Raw genomic sequence first — 25,859 nt, 5'->3', positions numbered from 1 at the left:
TCAATTTAATCAAGACTAAATAAATAAATAAATACTAAATAAAACATGGAGAAGACAATTCAATCGTTAAATGTGATTTGTGAACACACATTTGACATTTTGGATATGAACTATGAAGCAATGCTGAATAGACTTGGGTTTAACTTATTAGGCCTTCCCATAAGGGTTCAGGCACCCATGCTTCCACGTATTAACTCAAAAACTGAAAGGATCAACATCTCCACACAAAAGGATATATCTCCTCCATTGTAAACAATAGCCTCAAGATCAATAATAGTTTCACATTGAGAGAAATATCCAATATATCCATTTGACTCCACAAGCCAACTTTTTTTTTTTCTCATTTCAAATTTTTAATATTAGGATAAAATATATTTTTTGTTTTTAAAATTTATAATTTTTTTTAAAATATTCTTAATATTTAATTTTATTTAGTTTTGTCCCCTCACTCACATTTTTCCTTCATCTCCATAACCAATCCCATTCTTAGAAGAGTAGATTCAATAATAATAATAATAATAATAATAATAATAATAATAAATTTGAAAAGTAATAGTCATATGAATTTCATAAAAATGATTTAAAATTTGGTCACCTCTATTGACGTGCCTTTCATTATAATGCTTGCTATACTTATAAAAATAACTAAATTCTTATCTCAAATAAACATACACATATGACATAATTTTATGTGTGTAAGTATCAATATTTAGCTTACTAATTTAGCCATTAAAATTAATTTTATACTAAATATTAATAACTAGAATAAATTATTATTCATAAACTCAATTAAAATCTTAATAAAAATATATATCCAATTATTCTTTAAAATTTAAATAGTGAGATATGGTATTATTATTAATTAAAAGAAAAATTGAACACAATGAATAATAGTAGCTCCTTGAGGGTGTTGTCATGAGTAGCAAAAGGAAGACGATTTAATAGATAATCTAAGTATGATGACCATAGCGATCATAGACGTCTCTTTAAAATTAATATATTAGAAGAGTATTAAATAATTAAGTAAATACCTTTATGTACAGAGTATTCTAATCACATCATTAAAATATTTAATAAATTTATCCGAAAGTCCTGCACGGAAGAATAACTAAGCCAAAAATCCTCCCCTCTTCGTGGAAAGTAAAAATAATGTATTCCCACATGTGCCCTTGTGTTTTTTTTTTATTTTATTTATTTTAGGTACTTGGTCCTTGAGATCCCTTGTGGAAAGAAATAGTATATTTTCTTTCACCGCTCTCCCTTGAATTGTTGGCTTGTTGGGCCTTAGCAAAACTCAATGTGTAATTTATAACAAAAGCTTATTTTGGAGCCTCTGAATCCCAATAGCTTGGTTACTTTCGTCAATTCCGATATCTTTCTTTATCCGGAAAACATGGAGGGGTTATGTTCATGTTCCTTCTTCAATGCTTTCTCCATGATTTGATTTATTTATAGTCCAATCTTTATAAAAGAGTAGGGGTAGATTTAACTATTTAAGTGTGAACCCACCAAAGGAATATGCCCCAGCAATGATAATGCAGTTGAGGTCAAGTTGTCAAGTAACCCACCCTTGCTGACTTACTCCACCGGGCACCACCTCCACTATTCATTTCGTTCATCAATTTCATCATTAACTAATACCAATTTTTTTAATTTATTATCTCACAAAATTTATATCTTATTCTAATCCAAAATTATAAGCTTATGGTATCTTGATGGCTGGTGTGGTGTCCACATTGATTCCCTGTGTGTCTTTTTATGCATTTTTTTAAAGTTCCATAATCTACTAAGCTTGCAGCTGTGGGACAAGTTGCCCTAACAATTTCTTGAAGGTTCAATCCTCTTTTGTCCTCTTCCCAAACGCCACAAGCATCAATATCCGCCCCTTCAAACACACCAAACGCGATTATTGACCTGCAAATTGCAACGAATATTAACATAATCAGTTCACAAACAACGATAATCACAGAAACAATAAATTAAATACTTGAAACAAATAAACTAAACAAAAGCAAACAAAAATCACATGATTAAACGAACGGAATAATTGCATTTAGTTGAGGAAAAGCTTACCGGTAAATAATCAAATAATGAATTCACATCAACGAGCGTCGTTAAACGGAAGGAAAACCACCAAAAGCGGAACGCATAGGACACGTCACAAAAAATTGTGTCCGAATTAGATGGCTGTTTACGGTTACGGTAACGGACCCCTGACTGGTTCAGGGACAAATAATAGTTCCAAAGCCAATGAAGCCCAAGGAAGAAAAGAACTGAAGCTCGTTTAAAAAATTAGAACCTCAACCAGATCCAAAATTTTATCAAACTTAAAACTAAATAAAATTCTTCTTAACTCATCTCTCTCTATGTTTTCCTCTTTTCATTCATTTTTTTCCCTAATTTTTCTCGAGTCCTTTGGTATTTTTCATCATCATCGTCATATATATTGAAGAATCAGGTTCGTATTTGGATATTGTTCCTTAATCCTTGTATTTACTGTGCATAACTCTAAAGCTTCCGCTTCAATGGCAGTAATTACTGAAGCGAGATCCGTAATAAAGAAACCTAGGGCTTCCTTCTAGCTGGCCGTTGTAGCAACACGCTTTCGCCGATCCGTTACGGATCGGGACAGGACGGCTTTGGCGGACGACGCGATACGCCGCCACATGCGGCAGCGATTCTGCGGAGGTGTACGGAGATCTTGCTGGCGAGTGACTGGCGCTGGATGAAGCAGAGGAAGACAACGACGGAGACGACGTCGCCGGAGAAACCTTCTTAGACGATTTTGGCGGAAACAGCACGGCTCTGATCTTCAACGGATGAGGTAGTTTCGACGAAGCGCGGTCATATTCTTCGATTATGTGCGTCAGATCTTCGTCGTTGGTGACGGAGATCAAGGTTTCTAAGTCTCCGTTCGGCAATTGACACCGTAACGTCACAGACGAACCGCACAACTCTCCTAGCTTTACCAACAAGTCTGCACAACGCGAAACAGAAACAGTTAACTAACAATCATAGAAAAAAAAAAGACGAACACTGAAATTTGAGAGAGAAACAACGCTAGAAAACGAACCTGAGAAGCAAATGGAACGGTCCACGGTGAGGACTCTGGTGTGGCCACCGATGTAACGGAGCTCGCCGTCGGTAGCGCGTGGGAGGATCTTGCCGCCGTAGCTGCAGAGGAGCTTAATCGTACGGCCAGGACTCGTTTCCATGGCTTGCTACTCAGTTAGTTGGGAAACAGAAGAAGCTTAGAAGATTCTAGAAACAGAAAACTGAGAAGAACCTTTTTAGAAGAGAAGAGAGGAAGAGAAGGAAGCTTTTGTGTTCCTCTGGCTTTAGAGGGTTGGAGGCTTGGTGCTTGAAAACCCTGGGAAGTGATTTTGAGGTTAATTTATAGGGCCAGGAAAGCGAGGGAAGCCCACGCGCTAATATTATTTATTTATTTATTACAATAATTAATAATAATTAAAAATTTAAAATAAATAATAAAACCGCCTTGGTCATTGGAGACTTGGAGACTTGGAGTGCTTGTTAAGCGTGGTTATATGCGGATATTCTTTTTCTTTTTTGCTTTCCTAGAAAGAAGGCCAGAAATTCAGTCAAAAAAGAAAATAGAAAATAAAAAATAGAAAAAATAAAATAATGCAAAATAAAAAAAAATGGTCTAAGTCTTAAGGGATGGGGTGGGTAACCGAAGAAGTTGGGAGGGGGTGGCCCGTTTTGGCGTTATGCTTGTTGAGGCCCGCCATGTGGCGCCCACAAATTGATACTCAGCTTATTTACACCCTAAACTGCCTACTATTATTATGTCGAAATTTCCAGAAACAAATTATCAAAAAATTAGTAAAATAACAAAATATTTTTTTTTTTACCAAAGATATGAGACTCGAACTCGCAATTTTTTAATTGAGTATGGAGAGACTATGTCATTTGAGCTATTACTCATTGACAAAATATTAAAATAATTACCATTGAATTTATAAGTTTTATTATAAAATTTTACTATCTTAATTATAATTTTGTACTAATTTGTAGACAATCATCTAACATTTTATTTTATTTCAGAATAAAATATTTTTTATTTTTAAAATTTATTCAAAATTTTAAAAATATGATCTATTACGCTATAATTTGATCTTAATTTATCGTTATAAGTCATAACTTAATTTTATTTCTATTGACTTTAATTTTGTAATCAACAAGTTTAATAATTATTATTTATATCTTAATAACCAAACAATCATAACATCATCAATATTATTCATCAATCTTATACATATAAAAAACATTTTTTATATATTAATATCTATATTTTTATAAATTATTCATTAACATTTTATACTCATAAAATTGTTATATATCTTAAAATACTTACTAATTTAAATATTAGAATATCTTTTAAAGATATCTACCTTTTGTATTCTTTCTTACTAAAATATATTCATAAATATTTTATATAATGTTCAATTTTTCAAGCTTTTTTTTTTCTAACTAATAATATAAAAGTTTCCTAACATAAAGACTAAATTCAACACACCATTTAAAAATAAATAATTAATTAAATAATTCAACGTGAAATTCATAAAGAAGTAACATAATTATGATTTAACCTAAAATATAAATCATAATTGAAAACGTATAGTATTTGTTTAATTATGTCAACCTTTTCGAAAACAGCCATTTATTATTTTCTTTTTTAGCCAATATTTGCTACACAACTAGATCAGACACACATAGATTTTCTCCTACATTTCAATATATATATATTTTCCCTTAATTTTTACTTGTTTTTTTTTTTTTTTTTTTATATCTCTTATGTAGGGGTATGAAAAAGTAATTTAGATAATCTCAGAACCCGATTTGGATTTTTTTTTTTTTTTAATGGATTAAATGCGGGACATCAAGGCCGAAAACAAACAACTAATTAAATAGAGGTCTTTGTCTCTATGAAGGAAAATAATTAACCCTAAATTTAGAATCACTTTTTTAGCTTAAATATCAATTAATTCTTACATACACAATTCGTTGTATAAAAATAGTTATAAATTTAAGTGATTATTAAAATGATTGTAATCTTTTGAATATTTCCAAACACAATCCAAATCTTATTGGAATTTAGTTTTCTTCTTTAATTTGAGCTCAAAAAATGTACATGTGATTTTTTTGAAAATATTAAAAATTTAAATAAATTAATAAAAATTTCATTATTACAGAAATAAAGTGGAGCCATTTAATAGTGTGCAATATTATAGTTTATAAGCTAAACATTTATATTTTTATCGGAAAAAATATTTTGATCAATTTCTCTTTATTACCCACATATATATATATCACATTATAGTGGTTATTATTATAGTTGTTATGACTATATAATTTTAGTAACATTTAAAAATATTATTTAATATTTAAAAATACTTTTAAATTTAAAAGATAAAAGTAAAGAGTATTTAAAAATATAAAAAAATATTATTTTAATTTACAATTTTAATTTTAATTTAACAATATTTTTTAAGTATTATAAAATTTGTGTAACCACTGTAACTATCATCATGATAGTAACTATAAATTCCATATATATATATATATATATATATATATATATATATATATAAAACAACAATTAGACTTGGTTTTGTGACCACAAATGTCCTATAAAACCTATGACTTACGACAAATTCTTTACAAAAACATGATTATTAGGCAATATTCTATTGGCACGTTAGGTTGAAAATGATTCTGCTTGAAAGAATATAATCACCACATTCTATTTCCTTTCTGAAAAAGAAAATAATGTGAATTTTACAGGTGTGTTTTCCTCCAGCAGAACATGTGATATATGGAGTGGATAATTCTACCACTAATCTTTTTAGATGTTAACCGAATTTTAGTATAATACTTAATTATTAAATTTTATGATATTTTTTTAAATTTTGAGATAACAATTTACAAAAAGAGAAAGTATAGGGAGTTAATGGAGTATCTGTACAATACAATACGTACAATGGAGGTTTAGGGATATTTGATTTAGTAGGATATCAGATGTTTATTATCCCTGGTACTGGATGGTTATTCTGGATAGTATGGGTGTATTGTGCTTAAGAAATTAGTAGTATTTTATTTATTTTTTAATTTATATTAAGCCAAATAAATAATCCACTGTACACATTGTACAAATACACCGTTGGCTCCCTAGCGAAATTCTTACAAAAAACATAGTGTATTTTTAATATTTAAATATACAATACGCAAAGAACATAATGTTAATACACAAAAATTATATTATCATGCTTTCAAAAATTTTTAAAATATCATAAAATTTAATAATTGAATATTACACTAACATTTGCTTAATATATAAAAAATATAGTTAATTTAACTTTATTTTTTATAATATTTATTTTTGATTTGATAAAATTTTATTATAAATACAATTTATATTAAAAACAAAAACTCTTTTTTTTTTTTTATCTAGTTGCATTGTGTTGAGTTCTTGTACTTTTTTAAAAGGAAAAACCAAAAACCTTTTAAATAAGTTATATTATCTATTTAAGAGTAACAACAATATTCCTTTCCTTTAATATAAGGATGTTATTTTAATGGTATATATATCCCCTATATATAACTCCATATATTCGTATAAACAATTAGGTTAGATTAGATGCATTTGAAAATTCAAATTAAACCTTCAATAATTGAAAAAGTCAATGATACATGTCTATCATTATGTTTAACATTTTATAAATAAAAAACAACTTCAACAAATACTATTTGAGTATTTTTATAATATAATAATAAATTTTTTTATAAATAAAAAAATTAGCCACCATTATATTATTGTGATTTTATATGTATTTTGAGTGTAATTATATAATTATCACTAAAAATATTAATATTTTTAAATATTATAAATATTTTAAAGAATAAAATATATTTTTTATTTTTTAAATTTATTAAAAATTTTAAAAATATTTTTACGTTTTATTTTATTTAAATTTTATTTCAAATTTTTTTTATTTGTTTAAAATATATTTTTAACAGACTAATTCAGTAATAATACATAATAATTATATCTGTTTTGTTTGTATATAAAATTATTTTTGTAAAATTATTGCTGAATTGATCTTAAATTTTTTAAAAATTAATTGTCAAAGTTATATTTAATAAAACAGTTCCGCTACGTTACCAACAGCATATCTGCCAACTCTTATTTATAATTGTATTTCATGGAAGTGTGTTCGTGGATGTGTATAATAAAAATGTCTTTTTTATAACTGTGTTTAATAGAAGTGTCTTTATAGATATATTTTCTGAATGTGTCTTTTTATATATGTATTTAAAATATATTAATTATTAGACACATTCACGAACACACTTCCATGAAACACAATTATAAATAAGAGTTGGCAGAAATTGGCAGATAATATGTTGGTACCCTATACTTTTCCTTAATAAAAATAAAAATAAGAAACTTGCAAGTTGGAAATTGCAACACGTGTAACTGGCTGGGCCCCACATTCCGCCGTCTAAGGTTGTCCAGCCCCTCACTCAATTTCAGTTTCACATCCCAAGACCAAGACACTGCCATTAATATTAGGCTAATTCTGCACTAACAATTAAAACAGGTAGTTAATTAGATTCTAACTAATTTTTTATTTAATAGAAGAATTTTATTATAAATTTTAAATTATAAATATTTAATTAAAGATTTTGTGGAATTATAATAAGTAATAGAATAATTCAATATTAATTAGAAAGCTACTGGGTCATGATGTTAAGGATATTGGTTAATAATATTAGAATACTAGTATAAATAAAATTTTTAGAATAGAATACAAATTAAACTAACATTTATTTTTAAAAATTTTTATACATTTAATATATTAAAAAAAGATAAAATATATTTTTTATTTCTGAAATTTATTAAAAATTTTAAAAAATATTCTTAAATTTTCTTTTATTTCAATTTTACATTTAAAATTTTTTATTTGTATTAAATATACTGCTAACAGATAAATTTTTAAAAAGTTTAGAACTAATCAAGAAGTAATATATAATACTTATGTCTAATTTATTTGTCTTAAAGATTATTTTTATAAATTTGTTGCTAAATTCATCTTCAATTTTTTTTTAAAAATTAGTTGTCAAAAATATATTTAATAAAAATAAAAATTTTTAGAACAAAATTAAAATAAAATCAAATTTAAAATTTTTAACAAATATTAAAGATAAAAATATTTTATCCTTAAAAAAATTAAAATGTTCTTATCTTATATTTTTAAAAAATATACATTATTGTTAAATTGTACTATTGTTGCAATGATTTGTTCCTATAGTGGTGAGCAAGTGGAGAGCATAGGATTTGCCACGCATGCATATGCCACGTGTAAAATTATGTGCATTGCACTTGCACAACCCACAATTTATGTGAAGATATATACATACATTTTCCCAAGATCTAAAATTATTTGTGACCTAGGAAACTGTATCTGAAACTCCCATAATGTTGTCTCATTCTCTATACTGTTGTTAAATCCTAGGACAAAGGTGGTTATATATTGAAAAAAAAATTAAAATAACCCGACAATTACTTTCAAATACAAGGAGATTTTTGACAAAAAATTTTAATTTGATCATTGATAATTACCTCGAAAGGATAATAAGGTCTCTGTACAAAAAAAAAATCAATGTTGTTTTTTTTTGACACAAAAGCTAATCAATCCCAAAAAAATATCAAAAAATGGATTGGATATTTTTTTTTAGGGATTTCGTTGTCCTTTCGAGATAATTATCAGAGTCCAATGAGGTATTCACTTTTATATATTTAATTTGTTCATTTTGCTAACTATAAGGTTTCAAACCCCTTATCCAAAAACATTATCCCAAAAGCTCTTAACTTCTAACTTCTTATCCAAAATATAATTGAATCAAGGGAATAAAAAAGTGACAGGCTGAGAGCTTTTAACTTTGTGCCACAACAAGGAGAATATAATATATATAATATAAGATATTTATTTGTTGCTTATTGACATTACTTTCAAGATTTTGTTTGTATTCATAGCGGTCACTAACATTTTAGTGTAAGAATTGAATACTACCACTGAATCAGAATTATGGTTTGTGTTAGTTTATGAAGGATACTTGGAAATATCTTGTATCTTTTGTTTGTGTTAATATAATTTCTATTTAGATAAAGTATGGTTTAATATAATGATGTGTAAGCAATATAATAATACATCACATCTTATGTTTGGAATTGAAATTGGATGGAATGGGACACATCCGAGAAGCAAATCAAGTATACAAATAATCATGAATAATTAAATAGTCTGGTTTTGGATTTTGTGTTTAATCTTATCCACTTCAGTGATTTTGTACAAGGGCTAAAGATTTCACTTGCTATTTGCCAATGTATTTGATGAAAAGACATTGATTTCCCATTTTGATCGCCCATGGACATGCATGAATCAGACACAAACTCTGTTGAAAACGACATGAGAGACAATAATGTATGTGTAAGAGAAAAGTATTATACTCTTCAATAATAAAAATAACTTATCAATAACTATGTGGTTAGTCTTGCTGAAAGTTTGAATTTCATTTCAGGTATAAAAAATATTGTATTTCTTGTAAGTTTTAATATGCTAAAATAGTTTTTGTATGTACTTATTTCGAGACGTTACTTTAGATGGATAAAAATAAATGGACTTAAAAGAATTCGTCGTTGACCAATGAGTTATTGCATGCATAAGATGGTATGGTGAGAAAGTCTAGGGGGCTAGCAACTTTTATGTTTTGTGGCCAGCACTTAACCATCAAAAGAAAAGTGAGTGATTTTTCATCATTGGATGGCTAATTGATGTAATCTCACACCATTAAAAACATTATTGATGGCCAATTAATGGTTACAAAACACAAAAATTACTGACCCCTAACACTCATCTTTCGAATTCTATAATTGTTTAAGCGAATGAATGAGGTGACCACTCCCCTGACTCAAGTCTGTTAAATTATACTCGATTTTTGTAGATGTCTTTGGCAACTTGTTCAGACCCGAAGTCAGCCCAAAATCTCTTGGGTAATGTAGCAAGGGGGGACTTGGGCCTCCTTCATCTTGGGCTTGGTAGAAATTGGAACAAACTCAAATCAAGTTTGTTCGTTAGTAGTTCTTAGGCAAGTTCTTCAACGGTGAGAAGAGCATAATGCATGTTGATGGACCTTGGGCCAATATGTAATTTAGATTTGAGAGTATAATCAAATAGTATGTTAATAGGCCCAGAATGGCCCATTAAAAATACACTCATATATCAAATTAATGAAATTACCGATTACTAAAAAGACCAATCATAAAAGCCCATAACACTCACATCCCATTCCTCTCTGGGCCCAAATTGTGAAACCAAAACTCACTCTTCCTCATTATTGTTGACAATAGATTTTTCAAAAAAAGAGTAATGACATTCAAGTTTTTTTTATGAAATTCAACCAAGTTAAACAATAATATTTAAAATAATATTAGTTATAATTATTAGATCAGTTTAATTAAATTTAATTAACAAAAAAATTTGAATATATAATATTATTTTTCGAATAAATAAAATAAATAAGCAAGTTCTGTTTAGTTAATAACCTGCTTTATAATTAACCGATCAGTTATACTGCCACGAGTTAAAAATGTTTTGGTGATTGACCTTACCATTAATAATCGTATTAAATAATTAGGGATGTACATGGACCGGACTATATCGGGTTTGGCTTAATCTAGACTCGACCCAAAATATAGATCGGGCCTAATTTTTAGATCTTAACTCGATCCTACACCCAATGAAACATACGTATCTTCGGATCGGGTGAAAACCGGATGAAAATCGGGTCTTTAGCATATAAAAATCACCTAATTTTCAACCATTATTTCACAATTCACATAGTAAAATTCACTTAAAAAGATATAACAAGAACTAACATTTCTCTAAAATTAAAGCATAACCATAATCAATACTAATATTGTCTAATAACACCAAATATTTAAATCAATACAAATAACGCAATATTATGCATTAGTCTAAAGTCTTATTCATTTTAAACATAAAAATTAACTTATAATCTTATAATGACTAATAACACAAAATATTAAGGTTTACAATATTTAAATTCCACATAAGAATAGCCATCATCCATCACTAATAACACAAAATATTAATTGTGTATGATGACGGACCACCGGGCCGAGTTCGGGTGCCGCGAGCTATAGCCCGGACCCGACCCGAAATAATAACCGGATCTATTTTTGAGACTCTTATCCGATCTTAGACCCGATAAAATCACACTAAATTAGTCCCTAAAGTGTTCGAGATCGAACCGGGTCTTTAGATCGGGCCGGGGCCATGTAGACCCCCTAATATTAATATTATATATTTTCTTGACATGAATTATTAATATTATTATAAGGTCAACTTGTCAGACATCTTTGAATTGTATATGTAATCAAATCACTAATTAAATTGCGTAATGGAATTGTTGAGCCATTTTAGAATTTTTTTATTCAAAGTTAGTTGAGGACAACGCATATAACAATTATTATATAACGCCATGCAATTTTTATATGATAATAATGCCGTAATTATATAACCTTACAAGTACACTATAGAGCAAGTTCTTTTTCTCTTTTCCTTTTCTTTTTTCTTTTTTTTTTAAATAATAATTTAAGTTATAATTCTCTTATTGGATAAGAATGCCATGCCATCGTCAGATTTGTCGTTACATGTTTCTTGTTCTACTTTTTAGTGACCACAGCAAGGTCCTATGATTGCCTTTTTAAATGATTCGAAATGAAATTAAAAAGATATATCGTGGTTTGTTTAAGTACAAAAAAATGTCACACTTTTAAGACTGTGTTTGTTTATAAAGACAGGACATTAAGACACAAAATCATATTTGATAAAGAAGGTATGAATAAAGACAGTGTATCCAGAGACAATGAATTAATATATTTTGTGTTCATCCGATAGAAAGGACACGGAGACACTAACAAGGAACATAACTTATTTTTTATTATTTTTGTTAATTTTTCATAATTATATTTTTCATCTCAAATTTTTTGAATGAAAAAAAATGTAAATAAATTAGATTTTCATAATTTGTTCTAGTTTATCACCAAATAGAATACAAGAACACAAAATTTTGTGTCTCTGTCCATCAGTGTCTTGTCCTGTCCTGTTCTCAAAAACAAACGCAGCCTTTAGTGAATTAATACTTAATTTGACTTTTAAAATTTAAAATCTTACTTAAATTGATTCCTAAAATTATAATTAACTCAATTCGGTCTTTAAAATTTATAATAATAATTTATGCTTCTGAACTGATTTTTGTAAATAATGTATTAATTTTGCGCATTAATTTGCTAAGATTTATACTATTTACCTAGATTTCATATGACTAAGACTTATTAGACCTCCTAAAAATTTGATTGTCTTCCTAATATCCTCACAACAACGATAATAACAAGTTTAATTTAAAAATTCTACAACTATGAGAGTAACAATCAAACTTCCAGAATTCTAATAAATCTTTGATCATATAAAATTTGTCTGAGGAATCTAAATAATAATAAGTTAATGTATTAAATTAATACATTTTTAACAGAAATTAGCTCAAAGATTAATGTAAGTTATGATTATAAATTTTGGAATCCAATTTGAGTCCATTGAATATTAATTGTGCTTTAGTATTTGAAGATGCAAGCATGAGTATTTTAATTTTTAAAATTTAAAATCCAATTTAATGCATGGAGTTGTAAAATAATATAGTGATAGGGGTAGTGTATTAGTTATTATTGAATTTGTCTCAATTTATGTTCATGTGTTAAGTATAATGCGAGATTATCTTAAGTGATGGTTAATGTAACACTAAAACAGAATAATTTTAAACTAATTCAATAAATTGACATATATGGAACTTTTACATTTTTTCATATAGTTTTCAATTTTTTAAAAAATAAAAAGGGCACATATTTTTACCTATATCTCTTTGTAGGTTTGCATATAAATCAACTTTTGTCTATGATTTTAACATTGTAAAAATAATAATGGAAGGTTAAAAAAATAAGGGCTAATAGTTAAATTAGTCCATGAAAGATAGATATTTTTTAAATTTGTTTTTGAAAGATTTTTTCAATTAAATTGGTCCTTCAAAAATTACGACTTAATCATATTTGTTCTTCAATTATTCCACTAACAGTTTTCGTCAATAATTAATAATGTGAAATGCTAATTGAAAATATACATAACACCTAACATGTTTAATTGAACGCTGACTAAATATATTTATGAAAATCCATCAATTTAGTTGTTAGGTTATATTAGGAATATGATTTATATATGTAATTGAAAAAATGTACTAAATTAATATATTTTTATAAATATATCTACTATCTAGTCAACATTCAATTAGATATGTCAAATATTACATTCATTATCAATTAACATTCTATATCATTAATTGTTCACAGAAATTGTTAATGAAGTGACCGAATGACAAATATGATTAATTTATAATTTTTAAAAGAGCAATGTGATTGAAAAAAAATATTTCAAAGAACAATTTAAAGAATGTTCCATTTTTTATGAATTTATTTAACTATTAACCCAAGAAAAAAATTTATAAAAAATGAATCGAGTATAATTATATGTGATATATAAGAAAACTATTATAACAAATAAGTAAAAAAAAAATTTATAAAATGGCATTCAAAACATAATTATAATGTGATAACACAAAAAATGTTTAAATTAAAATAAATGGTAAAGTATATTTTTTGTCCTTAAAATTTGGCAAAAGTTTTAAAAACATTTCTAAATTTTATTTTGTTTTAATTTTTTTCTAAAAGCTTTCGATTTGCATCAAATATACTCTTGACGCCTAAATTTTCAAAAAATTTAAGACTAATCTAACAATAATGCATGAAAATTATACTTGATTTGCTTGTGTTGGGGGTTGTTCTTATGAAATTGTTGTTAAATCCATTTTAAATTTTTTTGAAAAATTAGCCGTCAGGAGTATATTTGATGCAAATCGAAAACTTTTAAAACAAAATTAAAACAAAATAAAATTTATAGATATTTTTAAAACCTTTGTTAAACTTCAAGGACAAAAGATATAGTTTACCCTAAAATAGAACTTACGGAGATTAATTTTCTTTTTAAAATTAAATAATGATTGTGGAAGATTAAAAAAATAGATCAATTACATAATTTATAATATTAAAAAAATCTTTTAAAGTAAATAAAATAATAAAATAAAAATTTAATTATCATTAATTTTATCATTTTTATTAAGTATAAACTTATTATTTTAATTCAAAAGTGGTTAGATTTTTTTTTTTTTATAATTTTACCAACATTTTTACTCCAAAGAAGCTTGATAGTACGATAAGAAGCACAATGTAACTTTAATGGTAGGGTCCTTTATGCAAATGAAAAGGGGAAAATGGATCGTGATGCTTCAAAGTTTTCAACTTTTGTGAATATAGCTCAAATGGGTTATCAACTACCAACACTTAATGAAAAGAAGCCATTCACGTTTCATACTTGTGGATATCCCTTTCCCTTTGGAAAAAGATACCCACTTCCCTTCTTTGACTCTTTCTGAGTTGTCACTTGACATGTAACAAAAGCAATTTGGAGTTATTGTCTTTAAAATTGCATAAATAACCTGCCCAGTTGTGTACTAACACATACCTTTGGTGGAATAATAAGTTTTTTTTCCTTTTTTTTTTCTTTTAAGAAAATAAATTTAAAACCATTGGCTTAACAAGTCACTAATCCACCTTGGTTAATTAATTAATAAATATTTTGTAAGAGAGTTTAGATTTTTTCGATGAAGATTATTTGTAGTATCTAATAATCCAATTTTAAAATTGAATTTAGGTGTTATTTTTAGTTCAAAGACACCTTTAGAGAAACATCCTGATATAGAAAGAAATTCATTTAAATAATGTTCATTAAAGATTTAACACAAATTTAGAATGAGATAACATAAATCTTTTCAATTTATTCAGATTTACTCATCTAACACTATAAATAGGGGTAATATTTTATCGTAAATATATGATATCTAACCTAATTCTTATATCTCTTGAACTTAGACTAATTTAAATGTTAGAGTTTCTTGTAAGTCCCGTCGAGTTTTGTAAACAGGACAGAACATAACACTAAATAGAGATAATAGAATAGAATTACTTAAAATTATTTTTTGTGTATCGTATTTAAATATAATATACATTCTAATATTATATTTAAATACATATGGACAAGACAAAAATATTATGAAAAATGACTAAAATAGACATATCTCTCGTACCCTCTTTATCTATGTCTCTGTTTCTCATTCCTTCCTTACCACATAACCCTTTTGCAGTTGTTGAAGGACGGTGAAAAAATGATACTGCTATACTTGCTAAATTATACTTCTACCAATTTAGTTTATCTTCTTTCTCATCTTCTAACATCTAAAACCTGAAATTCTGATCTCATAGGTTCACTTTCTTCTCCATCAATCAAGGGATTAGAGGAATATGTTGTCATATATGTCTTCTTCGTTGCTTATCAAGTCCACCGAAGTCAACCAACATTTAAAATTTTTTTGGTATAATTTATTTTTATATTTCCTTAATTTTATATTTTTTATTTTTTATTATGTAAATTAGAATATTTAACAGGTACTGAATTTGGTCTTTTTATCCTAATTAAAAGAAAAAGAAGCCAAAAAAAAAAAAGAACACACAGAAAGAGAAAGAACAGAGAGAAAAGAATACCTCTTTGAGAATGACCAATGTAAAAAAAAAGCTCAAATTATTGAAATTAGAGTTTTTTCGTAAGAGAATAAAAAAGATAATAATAGAATAATAAAAAATATCCATAAACAAAAAGAATAAAAATTATTTGAAAATCCGTATTCACGTTCTCTAATTCTGTGTCTATCATTGTCCTTCGTTTAAAAGTAGACACACAAATGAAGAAATTAACTGTTCCAGAAACACCATATTCAATGTTGATGTCTCTTTGATCAAACACTTTTTAAATATTCACTGTTCCCATATTTCTATATTCTGTTCATAAAAATAAATACATTATTTCAAGAATGTGTATGGGTACCTGCGCACACATACATGTATGCATAAGTAGTGTAGTGCCATGTTTCACCTGATTAAATAACTAACTTATCTCTTTTAGCTATTAATCTTAATTGATTTATTAAATTCTTAACACCACCTCAATCTGAGATACAAATTATCTTGTATCCTCAATTTATCGTTGTATTTATGAAATAAAAGTAAAAGACAGAGACTTTCTTAATGTATTAACTATTTGATAATGAGAAGGTATATGTACAATATAAAATTTCTTTCTATTTATAAACTCAAAAAATAAAGATCTAACTTCAAGTGTATGTACATGCTTTTTAAAATTGAAGTGGTTACTAAGAGACAAACACTTATATAGCGTGAGATTGGCTGAGAAATGTATATATTTTTAATTTTATTTAAATTAAAAATGAATTAATACAAATAAGGAAAATTCCTATTAAAATTATGGTTACTGATTTGTACCTAAATAACTCAGACGCAACGTTATACTTCGGAACCACTTGGTCAAAATCGGCGTAACTGATCCAAAAAAAAGATCCGTCATACACCTTCATACTTGCCGCGTGAATCTCGGAAGCATAACGTGAATTTCGCTGTTTTTTGATATTATAAACTAACTTGAAAGTCAGAGTGGTTTTTGAGAATTACTACATGTAACAGGCGAGATTCAAACTCCTAACATTTATTTAGACAAACGAATGAATATATATAAATATGTTTATTAAAAAATATTTTTTTAAATAATATTTTTATTTTTGTAAAAAAAAATTAGTAGGTGACAGATTAGACCTGTTAAAAACAAAGTCTGGCCTGACCTGACCTGTTTTCACCCTTAGTAGCAGGCGATATTCGAATCTCCGACACTTATTTAGACAAACGAATGAACTGACCACTCGATCATTCCAAGTTGGTTAACAGTTACTCTATTTAATTACCCCAGATAAATGCCCCACATAAAAAGTGGGGGTGGAACACTGGCACTGGGTAGGACAGTGAAATGGGCCATGATGACTCACTTTCAAATAATAATGAGACTCTGCCAAGAAAAATTATTGTATAGTTTTTTAATGAAATAATTAAATATCTCTCGGATACTTCTATCAGGTTCCACCACCTTCTAGCTTAGTGCCTCACGTAATATTTTTCATGGTGACTCATATGGTGGGACAAGCTTGCTTGCAAATGCAAAGAATACTATCTTAATTAATGCCCCATAATTAAACAATTAATTAATGATGTCACTAAACAATATCATTTGTATCCATCCAACTTTGCTTAATCACTTTCACAAATGTCTTGTACATTTGGGGTATGATATATACAGATTTTCAATACCAATAATTGCATCAAAATCAGGTTGAAGTATAAATTAGTTTAGTTGTGACCCACCCTGCTAGTTGCATTATAATAAGCTTTAAGATGTGTATCAAAATAATATGTTATTAGGAAACTTATTATTAAACATTGATATCAAAATCATCATTAGAATGACTTGATTCTTCAAGCCATCATTGATATTCTCATTAACAGAAAAGTTAATTGGGTCAAAATCATTAAATAGAAAATGTGATTTAATTATGAATATTTTTGCTGTAACTGATGTGGGCTTAGTATCAAAAGTAGAAGCTCCTATCAAAAAACAACATGCACCTACTTATCGTATTGGGCCCCACTGATAAGCCACCATCCACCTACTTTTCTCGATCTCCAAATCACTATTCCAATCTTACCCTTATCCATTACCCCCATACTTCATGTGATCGTTCACATTTGATTGAATATTCCATCCGGTTTCTAATAATTATCTTGAAAAGACAACGAAGTCTCAAAAAAAAAAAAAAATCCATCCAATTCGGTTTTTAATATTTTTTTGGGAATTGATTAGTCCTTGTGCCAAAAAAACAACATTAATTTTTTTTGACACAAAGACCTCGTTGTCCTTTCGAAATAATTATTCAGGGATCGAATTGAATTTTTTTTTGTCAAGGGCCTCGTCTTTTGAGGTAATTGTTAGGGACTATTTTGAATTTTTCTCTTCACATTTTGTTTACGATATTTTTAGTTCGATAAATCAAAAATTAATTCATCGTATTAATAAATTATTATATATACAGACAAATAAATTGATTATTTAATTAGTCTAAATTAATTTATAAATATATTATTTGTCTACATAATTTATTAGGAATAATAACTATTAAGTTAAAGTGAATAATTAAATAGAGAATAGTTTAAATTGAAATATATTTTCAATTTCTTTGAGTATTTTTAATTCATATATCAAATTAACAATAATAATGAAATAGGAGTTTTTTTTTTCTTTTTTTTTTTAATCTTTTTATCATTCATCAGATTTCTCTGAATTAAAGAAGGTTGATAAAATAAAAAAATTGAGAATTTAATTAATTTTAAATTAATATAAAATTACACATAATAAAAATTAAATCCATCAATTATGTATTGTGTAGAGTTATATATATTCACTCACATATTTTATAATTAAATATATCATAAAAATAATAAATAATAAATTTATTTATAATATTATACTTTTTATAAAATATTAGATACATATTTTCATACAAAACCATGTAATATTATTATAACTCGAATGTTTCATGCAAGGTGCTTATAAAAAACCAGTCATCAAATTAATTAAATTAATTATATTTATAAAATATATATTAAAATATAAATATAAATGCTTATACAAATTTATAATAATTTATTTAATTATTTATTTTTTTTATGTATATATAACATATAACATGATTATAATTCAAATAATATAAAATATTTTAACTATACTATATATATATATAGTTTAATTTATTTTTAATATTTATTTATATTTTAGAATAGATTTAATACTAATGATTGATTTTAGTAGCTAATTTTAGTGTATATGTCACATAGTCGTGTGTGTATATATATATATATTAAATTAATTATTGGTATAAAATAGATATTAAAAATATAAAAGAGGAATGTCAGGGGTAGCAGAATTTATTATATTTAACCATCAATTAATCATCATCAATATTTTTAATGTATGAGATGATATCTAATGGTGTAGAATTAATCATTTTTTTTAATAATTAAGTACTGGCCAAATTTCAACAAAAATATTAGCCCTAGACTTTCTCTCTAAAAAATAATAAAGAAGGCACGTGGATCCAATTGGCACGGTTTATATATATAGAGAGAGAAAGGAGGAGGTTGTGGTTCCATTTCCACGGTTGTTCCAGCATCCCTTTGGAAATTACAGCTCAGCAAGAAGCTTCTCCGTAGTTGATTGCTATCACTGGATCAGTGAGTGGGTGGCGCGGTGGAGAAGAAGAAGAAGAGAGAGCAGAAGAAGCGGTTCCTGTGCTGTATGTCACTGGAACACTACTCCGCTGGAATCGTCGGACAGCTCGCCAACCCTCTTCAATGGCCCCAGCTTCGCAAAAGGCGACGCCACTATCACTCTCACTCTCACCACCGCCATGCTGTCCTCCCTCCGCCGCCGCCTCCTCCGCCGCCGCGCCGGAATGGACTGCGCCGCCACCTCAGGACGATCGCCGCCGCAACAGTAACAACACCACCACCACTAACAAGGTCTCGTTGATTCGCTCAATGGATTCTCTCCCTGAATCAACTTCCACCAATGCCCCTACTGCCAAAGGTGCCGTCCTTTTTTTTATATTTTAAATATTTATTTATTTATTTTGGATTTATTCTCCTAGAATCAGATCGTATAATCGTATATAGCTCTTAGTGGTAGATGATTTATACTTTGTAGAACTTATAAGTTTTTGAATTAAATTAAGTTAAATTAAGCTGTTCTTGTCTTGAATAGAAGCAAGTAATCTAAATACATAGTAATTGAGTTAAGTATGGTCTTACTGTATCTACTGGGATCTTTATTTTCTGCTTTAGATTTTATTCATGTGATCGAGGATTGTTTTATATGTGCTTGCATGTGTCTCTATCTACGTAGTGTGCTTGGGTTTATGGAAATGTTTGCATTGACGGGTGATGTTCCTATTGATTGATTGGACTTGCTCATGATCGATTTTCATGATTTTTTTTTCCAGTTAGTTGATAATGTTTTGTAAAACATTTCTTATTTGTTATCACGCAACTTTGTTTGTATAACAGTGCTGTTTCATATACTGATAGTGCAGCTTATTGTAAAATGTTTCTGATTTCTTTCATTCAGAAAAGAATAATTAGTTGACAGTGTTTCTTGTATTCTATTTTCTTTAATGTTGCACAGGAATCACGGCAATGCCAAGGGCACAGTCAAGCCACCCTTTGGACCCTTTATCTGCTGCCGAAATCTCTGTGGCTGTGGCAACTGTGAGGGCTGCTGGAGCCACTCCCGAGGTTATCAACCGAATTAGTTTGTTTGAATTGTTTGTGGAAGAGGATATCTTAGTGTTGTTTTTGCATTATTGGGAAATTAAATTCCTCTCTGTGCATCTTGAAGTAGTGATTATGATTGCCGATGAACCCCTACTATCTCCAAAAAATTGAATTTGTTTCTTACAGGTTAGGGACAGTATGCGCTTCATTGAAGCAGTTTTGAGGGAACCGGATAAACACATTGTTGCACTGGCAGATGCTTATTTCTTTCCACCTTTCCAGCCATCATTACTTCCTAGAACCAAAGGAGGCCCTGTGATTCCTACCAAACTCCCTCCAAGATGTGCTAGACTTGTTGTTTACAATAGGAAATCAAATGAAACGAGTATATGGATCGTTGAATTATCACAAGTACATGCTGTAACTCGAGGTGGTCATCATCGAGGAAAAGTCATTTCTTCACATGTTATTCCTGATGTTCAGCCTCCAATGGTATGTACGCCTTAAAAATAAATTGCTCCCTTTGTATCATTTGAGTTGCACTTGTGAATTTTGGCCAAGGTACTTTGCGAAACAAGCACAGGAAATACTTTATGAATGAAAGAATTCCCTTTAGTGAGATGTCATGCTTTTACCTTGCTTCATCTTCTGTAGCTTTATTGGATAGCAGATCATAATAGAGGACTTTTTACCATCATATGATGGTAGTGCCTGCTACCATTTTAATATATTTTTTAAAAAAACTTGTTTAATAAAAAAATTATTATTTTTATTAGCCTTTTAAAATTTTGGTGGGTATATTAGTCAGGAGAAGAATATGGTGCAAATCATCTCGATCATAGTTGCCATTACATGCATATATCTGCACTTTAATTATCTATGTAAGTTTGTTAAGTTGTTACCATACAGTTTAAAATTTCATGATATTTAACTCTCTCTTTTCAGGATGCTGTGGAATATGCAGAATGTGAGGCTGTTGTTAAAGATTATCCTCCATTTATAGAAGCTATGAAGAAAAGGGGTATTGAAGACATGGAGCTTGTAATGGTTGATCCCTGGTAATTTTACTTGCATGTCTATTGTTTGCAGAACTCCTTTTTGGAGAAATTGCAGTTGTTTATCTTTGAAGTTTCTCTGTCTTATTTTTATTTATGAAAATACTGTTGAAACTTTATTCTACATAATTCTGTTGCAGGTGCACTGGTTATCACAGTGAAGTTGATGCTCCAAGCAGAAGACTTGCCAAACCACTTATATTTTGTCGATCCGAGAGTGACTGCCCTATGGAAAATGGCTATGCTCGCCCAGTTGAGGGAATTCATGTTCTAGTTGATCTGCGAAATATGGTGGTGATAGAGTTTGAAGACCGCAAACTTGTTCCTCTGCCACCTGTTGATCCCTTGAGGAACTATACTCCTGGTGAAACACGAGGTGGCTCTGATAGAAGTGATGTCAAGCCCTTGCAAATTAGTCAACCTGAAGGTCCAAGCTTTCGTGTCAATGGACAATATGTAGAGTGGCAGAAGGTAGATATTGAATTGCATTATTTTAATTACCTTGAGAATATCAATAGGGTTTTATTATCTTAAACATTAATTACAGAAGGTACAACTAAGTACATAACTAGTCTCTTGTTCTTTTCCCATTAACAGTGGAATTTCCGTGTTGGATTCACACCCAAAGAGGGTTTGGTTATATATTCTGTTGCATATGTTGATGGTAGTCGAGGGCGAAGGCCTGTAGCACATAGGCTGAGCTTTGTAGAGATGGTTGTACCCTATGGAGATCCGAACGATCCACACTACAGAAAAAATGCTTTTGATGCTGGGGAAGATGGCTTGGGGAAAAATGCACATTCTCTCAAGAAGGTTTCAGATCGCATATTTGTTCTTATTATTTGACGTCTTACACTTTCCCATTGTATTCCCATTTTTCTGAAGTCTAAGTTTGTTGTTTCAGGGTTGTGATTGTTTGGGCTACATCAAATATTTTGATGCTCACTTCACAAATTTCACTGGTGGAGTGGAGACAATTGAAAATTGTATATGTTTGCATGAAGAGGATCATGGAATTCTTTGGAAGCATCAAGACTGGAGAACTGGCTTAGCAGAAGTTCGAAGGTCTAGAAGGCTTTCAGTATCGTTTATATGCACGGTGGCTAACTATGAGTATGCATTTTTTTGGCATTTTTATCAGGCAAGTAGAATATCACATAGTTTGATTTGCCTTTTTCTTGTTGCACAAATTCACTAATATCAAGTGATCACTCTTTAAACATTGTTGAAAGTGATGGTTTTTGTTGCTCTAGGATGGAAAGATTGAAGCCGAAGTTAAGCTTACTGGAATTCTCAGCTTAGGAGCATTGATGCCTGGAGAGCTTCGAAAATATGGAACCATGATTGCTCCAGGTCTATATGCTCCGGTTCATCAACACTTCTTTGTTGCTCGCATGGACATGGCTGTTGATTCTAAACCTGGTGAAGCTTTGAATCAAGTAATTTCAATAGAATTACTAATTTTACCTATCTTGGGATTTGGTTAACAATGTTGAAACTCTTATACGTAATCTGCATTGGCCATCCCTTGAGTCTAAAGATGCCAAGTTTACCACTTTGTAGCATAAAATTTCATTTCCAAGTTCACGTTGTTACTCTGTCAATTTGTTTGGTAGGTAGTGGAGGTCAACATGAAAGTTGAGGAAGTTGGTGACCATAATGTTCATAATAATGCATTTTTTGCTGAAGAAACGTTGCTCAAATCTGAGCTGGAAGCGATGCGTGATTGTGAGCCTTTGACTGCTCGACATTGGATTGTAAGCCGTCACTCTTTCACTGCCAACTCCTTACTAGTAATGCTAATTATTTAATGCTTTATCAAATTACCGGTTCGTATCAAATTGCCATGGTTATCTGCAAACTTGCCACTGGAAATTTCAATAATCTTAAAAATATTTACCATGGCTCTATCTTGTTATGAGCTTTGCTTATAACACAAGACTTGGACTTTATTATTGCATTAAGCATGGTTCTAACTGTTTTACCTTTTTTGATATTCATTCAGGTAAGGAACACAAGAACAGGCAATAGAACTGGACAGTTGACAGGATTCAAGCTAGTACCCGGCACAAACTGCTTACCATTAGGAGGTCCTGAGGCCATGTTTTTAAGAAGAGCTGCCTTCTTGAAGCATAATCTTTGGGTAACAACATACTCACGCGACGAAATGTTTCCTGGAGGAGAATTTCCGAACCAAAATCCGCGCATCGGCGAAGGGCTAGCTACATGGGTTCAGCAGAACAGACCTTTGGAAGAAGCTGACATAGTTCTCTGGTCCTCTCTCTCTCTCTCACTTATGTTGGTTAAAAATAAGATAGTTTGTCAAGCTATCTAATTTCACGTTTTGTCTTTGATCATCAGGTATGTATTTGGAGTCACACATGTTCCTCGTTTAGAAGATTGGCCTGTTATGCCAGTGGAGCGCATTGGTTTTATGCTCATGGTAATTATCTCATTGTCAATTCGGCATAGTTATTATTTATCTGGGGACAATGCTTGATATAGAAAGAGTTTTCCATCATATAAATATTGTTAATGTTATCTATACTTCTACTCTATACTATATATAATGAGAATATGAAACGGGTTGATGTACAACTTTCTTTTCTAAAATACCTTTCATTATATATAACTTTTTAATGTTTTTTGTTATTTCAACCTAAGACCTCTTAGTAAAGTTATATAAACAACTTGTTATCTCAACTAACTCGGTTTTATTATTTTTTACATATATTTATTGAATAAAAGAGTAAATCATCTATATCTATACTATATATAATGGGAATATAAAAGGGGTTGGTGAACAATTTTCTTTCTTAAAATACCATTCATTATATATAATTTATAATTTTTTTCGTCAACCTAAGACTTCTTAGCTAAGTTATAAACAACTTGTTATCTCAACTAACTCCATTTTTATTACTTTTACATATATTTATTGAATAAAAGAGTGAATCAGTAGGCACCCTAGTGTTTATTAATACACTTGAGTATTTAATGTCCTTTTTTGTTTTGTGTGCAGCCTCATGGATTCTTCAATTGTTCACCAGCAGTGGATGTGCCTCCAAGTCCCTGTGAATTGGATTCTAAAGATAATGACATCAAGGATAGTAGTGGTGCTACCAAGCCAATTCAGAGTGGCTTAGCTTCAAAGTTGTGATGAAAGTTATGCCTCTTTGTGCTGCTGAAAATAGAGAAACACAAGGTGTTGTAATTTTGCCATATACTGAAACCTTGAAACTTCAGGTTGAGCAGATTATATATATTTGAACTTAGAACAGTATTAAAAGCTATGTGGGTTGAAAATGAAAGTAGATATTTGAAGTTCTAATTTGGTTGAAAAAACAAATGATACCTTTGAATCTAAAATAAATTTCATGTTTTTAAGGCTGTATAGATAAGATGCTCAAATCTATGCCTCTGCTGAGATTCGAACTGGGAAAAATTGGGAAATTTGATTAAGATTCCAAAATTTAGGTTCTAATTTCTCTCTTCTTTTTTTTTTTTTTTGGACTTGCGTTCTAATTTCTAAACTTCTAATGCTTTTGTGTTAGAGTTCTTTTGAATTTTTATAATTGTTTTTTTTTTTTGTCAAAATTTTTTATAGTTGATTAGATGTGTCTTTTATTTTATTTTTGTCTTGGGTTGTTTAGATGTGCTGAATTAAAATAATGAAATGGGTTTAATTTTGGGTTTTTGAGGATTTTTGGGGCTTGGGTCTTTGAGGTTTTTTTTTTGGACCTGGTCTTTGAGGTTCTTAACTTCCATAATTATCTAGACCTTAGGAAAAATATGTAAGCCCAAAACCCGAACACCACCTCCCAAAAATATAATTGGACCAAAATCATAAAGACCAAACAGAAATGAAAGGTTTTAAGCTTTGGGTATCCAGTCCAAAACCAAACATTGAAAAAGTATCAAAGTCAAAAGATTAAAAAAATACCGGAAGATCGAACCACGTCTTGTGTATACAGTAATTCATTGGCTAGCGGTAGATCCTTAGATATAGTTTAGATTCGCGACGGATTAGTCCTTAACCTGTCGGGTTGAAAAATATCGTGAGCAACGGAAAAAAAAAAAAGAAAAGAAAAGAAAAATATAAGAAGAAAAAGAAGAGAAAGGATACCAAAATTATCTTACATATGAAATGTTACACTATAAATAATTATTTTAAGAAATTAATTTTTATGGACTATTAATGTAAAAGGGTTTTTATACAAATAATTAATCATGTATTGTTACATCAACAAAATTAACTAATTTTCAAACTCACTACTTAAAAAGTCATCTAATGCATAAATCAGATTAAA

The 25,859-nt window shown here is 29.1% G+C and overlaps 2 protein-coding genes across 2 annotated transcripts; one reads left to right on the top strand and one right to left on the bottom strand.

Moving 5' to 3' along the window:
* Positions 1 to 2,265: 2,265 nt before the first annotated feature.
* LOC107629395 (Octicosapeptide/Phox/Bem1p family protein) lies at positions 2,266 to 3,373 on the bottom strand. The gene is made up of 2 exons (XM_016332175.3): positions 3,074 to 3,373; positions 2,266 to 2,977 (listed from the first exon to the last, which is right to left on the bottom strand). Exons 1-2 carry the CDS (start codon positions 3,213 to 3,215, stop codon positions 2,523 to 2,525), a joined length of 597 nt encoding a protein of 198 aa, XP_016187661.1. The 5' UTR covers positions 3,216 to 3,373; the 3' UTR covers positions 2,266 to 2,522.
* Positions 3,374 to 19,312: 15,939 nt separating this feature from the next.
* Positions 19,313 to 24,943, top strand: LOC107629396 (spermidine copper dependent amine oxidase 2). The gene is made up of 12 exons (XM_088509776.1): positions 19,313 to 19,811; positions 20,406 to 20,515; positions 20,681 to 20,986; positions 21,440 to 21,552; positions 21,690 to 22,020; positions 22,147 to 22,362; positions 22,454 to 22,690; positions 22,803 to 22,988; positions 23,166 to 23,306; positions 23,555 to 23,823; positions 23,911 to 23,992; positions 24,572 to 24,943. The coding sequence occupies exons 1-12, from the start codon at positions 19,577 to 19,579 to the stop codon at positions 24,707 to 24,709; spliced, it is 2,364 nt and encodes a 787-aa protein (XP_088365902.1). The 5' UTR covers positions 19,313 to 19,576; the 3' UTR covers positions 24,710 to 24,943.
* The last annotated feature ends 916 nt before the right edge of the window (positions 24,944 to 25,859 follow it).

This window comes from Arachis ipaensis, chromosome B3 (genome assembly GCF_059453495.1).
Source record: "Arachis ipaensis isolate K30076 ecotype BB chromosome B3, ASM5945349v1, whole genome shotgun sequence".
NCBI lineage: Eukaryota > Viridiplantae > Streptophyta > Magnoliopsida > Fabales > Fabaceae > Arachis > Arachis ipaensis.
Note: the sequence above shows the minus strand (reverse complement) of the source record. Positions and strands in the feature narration are given on the sequence as shown.

Excerpts from the sequence above, each read along its gene's own strand:
- LOC107629396 (XM_088509776.1), top strand. The coding sequence starts at position 19,577 with ATGGCCCCAGCTTCGCAAAAGGCGACGCCACTATCACTCTCACTCTCA. Across the intron at positions 22,989-23,165 it reads CTGGTGAAGCTTTGAATCAA|GTAGTGGAGGTCAACATGAA; the intron begins GTAATTTCAATA and ends TTTGTTTGGTAG. Across the intron at positions 23,993-24,571 it reads GCATTGGTTTTATGCTCATG|CCTCATGGATTCTTCAATTG; the intron begins GTAATTATCTCA and ends TTTTGTGTGCAG.
- LOC107629395 (XM_016332175.3), bottom strand. The coding sequence starts at position 3,215 with ATGGAAACGAGTCCTGGCCGTACGATTAAGCTCCTCTGCAGCTACGGC. Across the intron at positions 2,978-3,073 it reads CCGTTCCATTTGCTTCTCAG|ACTTGTTGGTAAAGCTAGGA; the intron begins GTTCGTTTTCTA and ends CGCGTTGTGCAG.